The sequence below is a fragment of the Lampetra planeri genome, unplaced genomic scaffold (genome assembly GCF_965212315.1).
Source record: "Lampetra planeri unplaced genomic scaffold, kcLamPlan1.2.h2 scaffold_888, whole genome shotgun sequence".
NCBI classification, from domain to species: domain Eukaryota; kingdom Metazoa; phylum Chordata; class Hyperoartia; order Petromyzontiformes; family Petromyzontidae; genus Lampetra; species Lampetra planeri.
In genome coordinates, this window is record NW_027615710.1 from 23,540 (window position 1) to 31,330 (window position 7,791).

General features: G+C 40.7%; 1 protein-coding gene across 1 annotated transcript; it reads right to left on the reverse strand.

Moving 5' to 3' along the window:
- On the reverse strand, positions 1-5,043 carry NDUFA10 (NADH:ubiquinone oxidoreductase subunit A10). Its single transcript, XM_078624655.1, has 10 exons — positions 4,969-5,043; positions 4,074-4,242; positions 3,692-3,907; positions 3,384-3,470; positions 3,043-3,164; positions 2,820-2,899; positions 2,287-2,341; positions 1,737-1,822; positions 980-1,088; positions 1-69 (listed from the first exon to the last, which is right to left on the reverse strand). Exons 1-10 carry the CDS (start codon positions 5,041-5,043, stop codon positions 1-3), a joined length of 1,068 nt encoding a protein of 355 aa, XP_078480781.1.
- Positions 5,044-7,791: the final 2,748 nt, after the last annotated feature.

A 7,791-nucleotide genomic window follows, 5' to 3' on the forward strand; every position in this document is an offset into this window, starting at 1 on the left:
TCACTTGAGCCAGATGTATTTGTCTCCAACGTCAGCATTATAACCAGGAGCATACTTCTTCCCTGGGAGCTGAAAGGAAAACCAGAAATTGAAAACGGGCGCAATCAAAATGCGCAGATCGTGTCATTGCAGCACCAGCAGAGGCTTCTGAGGACTTTTTCTTTTGACGATGCAGATAAAAGAAACTGAACGAGACATTAACAATAAAAATCAGGTCAGATTAGTTCTGCCATAGAATTCTCAACGGAAGCTGCATCAGCGTTGCGAATGTCCTTCCATGACTTTACTGAGGGAAACGTTCTGTCATCAGCCTGCTACAGCATCACATTAAAGCCTTTCCCAGCAGGGAGTGACTCAAGTTCTCCAGTCAGATATTCCACACCTGAGATTTAACTTTCCCAAACGTCAAACGACAACAAATGATGAGGCGTCAAATGTCTTCTTTTATCCACAAATCACACATATTCTGTTACTATATATTTGGACCGAAATATCTCTCCTCCAACCTGTCAACTGAAACTGCATATGTGGATGAATACATCAGACAAGTGTTAGATACATGCCATGATCAATTCCAGGATATTTCATTGTTTTGTAAGTTCTGGCCTTATTATGACAATTTAAAAATAAGGAATAATGTCTAGAATCTAGATTTAATGTTTGAGGAGTTAAAGAGAGGATGGTACTACCAAATCTTTTAGTGACTTCACTATTTCATATCTTCTCTCCAAAATATGGCATATAATGTGAATAATGTGGGAATACAAGTGTTTGATAATATAAATAATATAGTACAGCATAGCAATACACACAAAAATAGTAAAATTGTGATCATTTGTTTGTGACACCAAACTCATCCCCACCTCGGACTAAAGTGAATTCTACACATGAATACTCTATTTGTGGTTCATACAATATTTCAACCACCTCTGCAGGAATCAGGGAGAGACAGAAAGAATTGGATTGTGTGTCAACATACCGATTTATAGGTGTAGTATTTTTCATCAAAGTCATGGGCCCCGATGGTGATTTCTGGCAGAAACTTTGGTATGTGGGTCAAACACGCCACCCTGTGTTTGTCCTCCACACTGAAACAAACAGACAAAGCCCATCATAGCAAAGTATATTAACACATGATCATCATTTGAACTGGAACACTTCTGCCAAGAGCAGAATGCAGGAGCAAAAGTCATGTGTCAACAGGCAGAGGGCACCACTATGCAATACATCAGTTTGGGCTTTAATTACACTGTGAAAGGACACCTGTCAGCTGGGAAGCACTGCTCCATGATGATTTACAGCCAGGGACAGTAAACATGTGCACTGGCACATTTAAGATTTAAGTGTTTATTTATTTAATCTCACATGAGAAATTCTAAACAAATATCACAACATCTGAGATGATGAAGCTGGAAAAAAATAAAAAAAATGGAAAAAAATAAATAATCCTAAACATCCACTGAAATTCTCTGCGGAATAGCTCAAGAAATACAAGCTGCAGTTCCCTGACTGAAACAATTGAAAATCTGTGGGAGATGCTTGCCAGGCAGCCAAAGAATGCTGCACAGCTGGGGGCGTTTTGGACGGACTGGGAGGGAAAGCCAGACACAGTCTTTGCCACCTTCGTTCTACAGTGTTACTTGTCAGCAGGTGGATACTACTGGACTGTGCATTGGACTGAAAATGTGGTTGGACACTTTGCTTTGAAGTGAAAATTTGCGGTCTGAAAAACTCACAGCATTCTCATGTGATGGTAGGTGACATCATCCTGCTCCAGCCATGGTCCTTTGTCAAACTTCAAATACTCAATGTCCTCTGCCACCTGGGGACAAAACATATACAACATTATGTTGGCACATAACGAGGGACAAACAAAGGAGGGAAATGTCAGTCCTGGCCACCGAGTTCTGAACTCAGATATTTGCTATCTAGTCGCTGCACGTTTCTGATTTTGACCCCCTCATTTTTATGAATATACAGGGACATCAGAAGCTTAGTCTAGCTCTTAACAAATCAGGAAAGTGAAAAAATATAATGAAGCATGTCTTTGGTCATTTTTAATCAGTTGCTTCCCGACATGCAAAACACGTCTGCCAGTATTAAACACTGGGACGTCACTTCAGTCAGCTGGTCAGATGGTTCATTGTTAAATTTAAAGACTCAGTTATCAGATAATTTCTTTCATGTCCATGCAAAATGACATTTGAATGAATATCCCTCTTGCATTTGCAGCACCAACCCAAGAACTGACAAGAGAAACTTGTGAACAGTTTTCCGTTTTCTTACCCTCTCAACATCTTGAGCTTGCATTGTGTCGTAGGCCAGCAGTTCTGATTTTTCACTGAGGAAGACACACAAATATTGTCTCAGGCTGTTTCTGTGAGTGCGTGCAGCCATGCTAGCAGCTTCACAAACCACCATGGGCTAAATGTGGAAATCAGCATCATGAAGGAAATGACGACGTGCTAGAGGTGATATGGTTGTCATGTAAACAATCCTACTTTAGTCTGGTAACATGCTAGCACATGCTAATTTGCACTAACAAGTTTGAGAACAAGTCAGAACCCTCATCCTGCACATTCTAAACGAATCGGTGCAGTGTACTACCAGACGGGTATAGTCTCCACTGGCTGGTATGTCAGATGTTAATGAGGGAGAAGCCTGCAGGCTCCTCGACAGTGGGTCACTGTCGTCTCTCATGGCACAAGATGGAATTATGGGCAAACAACACTGATTGGTTTGTAAACTTATTTAATTTCCCAGGTATTTCACTAAAAAAAGACTAAAGACATTGTGGACTAGCGAGATAAATGGTTTACCTGATTGTAGGCAGGAAGGACTTCTTATAGGTGTCCTCAATGCTCTTCAAATATGCCAAAGGCACATTCTGAAGATAGGACTATGAATTGAAAATAGAAATAAAAAGTTCTAATTTAAAATAACAAGGTTATTAAGGTTATTATTCTGCATTCAAATCCACATCAACGCCATTCTGGTTTACTTTAAGACGTAACAATGAAATATGTGCAAATAAGTAGGAACCTTGCTGCTCTGTTTCAGCTTCTTCTGCACCTCCTCAGCCGGAAGGTCCACATAAATGACCAGGTGCGGAGGCAGGAACTCACAAATGCTGATGTCTTTAATCTCATTGTAGTGCTGCACACCTGCAAGGGGAACAAGCACATCATGTGACGGCTACAACTTGTTTAGAAACACAACAAGAGGACACAACTTTATTTCACTTGATGATTTCTTCTTATACAAAATCTAAATAAAATGAACTGAAGTATGAAAAGCTCATTAATAGAAAATGCTTGAGGCTGTTATCTTTCTGCAGGATGATAACTGAAGTCCATATTTCACCATGTCAAATGTCAGCTTACATTCCTTCCTGATGTAGCCCTGTTTGAACATGGCCTCCAGAAAGACCATGTCGCTGAAGGGGGAACGCTCCAGGACCACTCCTTGGCCTTTAACACAGAACATGAGGATGACTCACACACTGAAGCCTGTGATGTATACACACATTATTACAATAAAGCAAACAGTAGTAATCGGATACTATGATTTATTTATTTTGTAACCTGAACACTGCATTGGTTTCAAAATCAGTTAATGAACCTACGAGCTTCACTTGCATCACATGTTTCAGGTCAGAAAATTCAGGATCCCAGTCTAGATTATTCCATACCTGTGGTGAGCAGGTGTTCTATGGCATCCGAGTACTGAAGCAGCCTCATGATGTACATCCACAGCTGCAGCCTGTAGCTGTTTCCATCAGCAGCTTTGGGATCCGTGTAGAACTTCTCCAGACTGCACATCCCATTGAAGTCAACAGGGAGGGGCTCCTTTTGTCCAGTCATCTTATCCAAGTAGAAAGTGTCAGGCTCGGGCATGTAAAGCATCCCTGGACACAGGGACAGCCACTCATGTCTTCTGTGCATATGTAGTGCTCAAACATTTGAAATGTGTAGTATTTATCTTGTGCCGGTCTAGTTCACTGGCTCATTAGCCCAATTTGTCTACATTCTTTTGCCAGTCCTAAGGAGGGAAGTCTGCAGTCAAATACTTACCCAGCTTGTCAGCCAGCTTCTGGGCAAGTGCTCCTTTCCCTGAGGCCAAGTTTCCATCCACAGAGATGATTTTGCTGTATTGGTTTAGACGGGGTGTTGTCCTCTCCCCAAGTGCATATGCCCACCAGCCATACTGCAAGTTTCTCACTGAGGTGGTATGAACACCTGCCTGAATGACAGACATGACACTTCACCAGTAAATGAACGGGGAAATGCATTGATCCCTTGGCATCAAGAACCTCAACCTCCAGTAGCTGCACAACACCAGAAGAAACAAAAAATAGAATATCAAACATTACACACAAATTAGTGTATATAAAAATATCCAACTTATGAGAAGTAGCACAGCATATACAATATAAAAAGTAGCACACACATATATATATACTCTCACACACACAATAGAAACCACAAATTAACATGTAATTTGAAATACGCATATATTGTCAAGTCAAAAAAACGATTGAGAAAAAAAACGTGTCCATTGCATTTTATTGTAAGTCCGAGAGACTTATTATAGTGTAATAAATAATAATAATAAAAAGTTGCATAGTTTCATAAATAATAATAATAAAAAGTTGGACTTTGAGGTTAAAAGCCTGATTGAGGTGAGCTAGCTAAACAAGATGGACTGTGGTAATTGGGATTACTTATCTTTATTGACTATAAAAATCCATAATGGAACGGTAGTAAAATAACATTTATGTTGATGTCCCGTCAGCTGTTTCGTTGACAGTTTTCTCCCCCGATAATGTAAGCATTTATCAAGTAGCTTGTTAGCCACCTCCTGTGATGCTAGCGGCTGAAAAGCTAGCTTGCTAACTAGCTATGTCAGCTTGTCCTTGCGGAAGATGGACACCAAAAAGAGCGGGGTCGGTGTGGTTTCTGTCCGTACCTTCTGAACAGTATTAACCGCTTTGAGCACAGTTGATCCCGATGGGATGACCAGTCGGATCACCCTCAGGGCCATGACTTACTGTCCTCCAAAAAACCCTCCGACCTGACCCGAAAATTCACCTAGCGCCGACCACAGAATTATACGTCAGAGGGGCGGCCTTTGACAAGGGTTGTCTCACAAAATGTACGTGTAAGACGTGTCTAGTGACTGCCTGATTATTAATAGTATTATATTTTCCTCTAGCTATTTATCAACGACATTGAATGTCATTAATCCTATCTCGAGAACTAACGTAAAATAGTACTTGAGTACTTGGCTTGTGGTACAAAAGAGAGCTTAAAACTTAAATTCACTGAAAGAAATCCATGTAGGTAGTTATAGTTTATTTATATCTTTTTATATAAGAAGTATTCACTGTCTGAAAATATATTGAGTAAAATAGTGCAGTTCGTGAACACCACACACCAAACAAATATATTGACCAAGCACTTGACATGGAGTGCTTGTGTCTCTGCATCTTTACCTATGGGTGGCAGTATTCATTCTTCAAAGAAACTCACAAGTCACAATCACTGCCAGATGATCTTTCACATTAATACAGTAAATTCTTTTTGGTTGTAATGTGACTGCATAGACAAACTTGGTGGGGGAAAAAATTATGTATGGACTACTCCCTGGAACTTAAGTAGGCGAAACAGGTGTGAATTCTTCTACTCAATTAATTGTACAGACAGTGTACAGACTTTCACACAAAGTCTATGCTCAGCTCAGCCCATATTTAGGGAGAGACAAATCTGGGTTGTGACTTGTTGAATTTGAACTCTATTTGAAATACATATAATGTGATTCCATACAGGACCAGAAACAATAATATTTTTTATAGTACACACTTGAATCAGTTTTAAATTATTGGCAAAGAATCAGCATTTCTCACTCTAGGTTTGATCTCATCTGCTTTCTGTTTTGGTTTGGCCAATCTTCCCACTGTTCATACATGAATCGTAGCAGCTCCAGCTTGTGAGTGTGTACAAGTATGACTCATAGGCTGTTTCCTCTGTAGGCGAGGAACCACTGTGAAAACAACTGACATTCAACAACCCCACTTTATGTTTCATGGGTGGGCCAGTGAGAGTACCAGTGTTTCAGCTGTGGACAATCAACTATGCATGTAACAAACCCACTGGAAGCACTGAGCCTCAGTTCATGAGACCACCAACACCAACCATCGTTACTTTGCGGCTACTTCTCTTTCACAGACTCCCTATTCTCCTTAAATTTGGTTTCACATCTCGGATGTGACATTTTGATGTTTTTTCATGCTTTTTCCAATATTCACTTCTACTTCTGGTCAGCGCCCAAAAGCGCCAAAAAGCACCCAGAATCCCCTCAACAGCTCCTAAACAGCAAATGCTATTCTGGATCCCAAGGTTCACTTCACTTAACCTTAGCCTTGTCTTCCCATTTACAATGCACCTTTTGACCTGCTTTGACAGCTTATGAGACAACTTCATCATAAAATAAATTGTATGTGTGTGTGTGTGTGTGCGTGTGTGTGTGTGTGTGTGTGTGTGTGTGTGTGTGTGTGTGTGTGTGTGTGTGTGTGTGTGTGTGTGTTCATTGTGCAGTAAAGCACAATTGTGTAACCCGATGCATCATTAAGGTGGCTGGGTCAAACTGACAAGGCCGTTCTGCACTTGTGCTGGCCAGAAGTGGCCTACATGTACAATACCAGCTATCTTAAATATTTAACATCCATTTATGGTACAGTTTAGGTGCTTTTTGGTTAGCTGGCCACACTTTGGAACACTAGAGTAGGGTACCAACATTCCACACTTGAGGGCCAAATAAAATTGTCTCATGTGTGCTATGAGCAATTATTCTATTATTCTATCTGGGGCTCTTTCATTATTTTGTCTCGCAAACTTTCATTTTCATAACCCCTGCTGACTGATTTTCCAGTTTTCTCAAGTCAAAAAAGCAAAGAAAGTAAACCCAAACCATAGTCAATTCCCAACTGACCAAAATATTTGTACATTCAGTGCAACAACTGCATCAGTCATATGATATGACCGTCCAAGGGATGACTGGTGATCAAAACCACAAAGAAAAAAAAAAAGAAAAACGAAAAAGAAAAAAGACAGACTGAGTGGACGTGAACAAATTCAGGAAGCTGGTCTGCCTCCTTCAGTGAAAACCATAGGTGGGTGGAATGAAAGAATACGCTAAAGTTGGTATGAAACCTAGACTAAAAGGGTGGTCTAACACAGCAATCTGGCAAATTAAATGGGCATATACACTCAAAGTTTTACAACATACCACAACCACACACTGAACTTTGTAGTACAGCTGCCAAATCCCTATTTCTCTTCTTTGTCCCTGATGATATTTTACTCTGCTGCGTCAGGAGATATCTGTCTTTGCTGGCAGGATGTTGATTGGCAGGTTAACTTTAACTGCCCCTGAGGGCAGTGTAAATGGCAATAAACGAGACATTTCAGGAAGTGTGAAGATAATCACGTCTGTGTATCTTAAGGCCTGTCCAGAGCAAAGATTCCAGGTGCAAGTGAATGGTTGCGGTGGTCTGAACAGTCCCGTTGCACCTTGCAGGGGTTGCAGGGTTGCAGTGGTTCCAGATCGCCTCAAACATTTGGACCAATCAGTTGCAAGCGTGGGCAGGTGTGTCTGTGGCTGTGTGACATATACAGCCATACAAACATGTCTACCGTCTGTGGATTCGCTGATACATCTTTTTAAAGAGCAATGGTGTCTTTACAACAGCAGCTGAAAATGCTGGTCTAACAAAATCACAAAGTGACATGG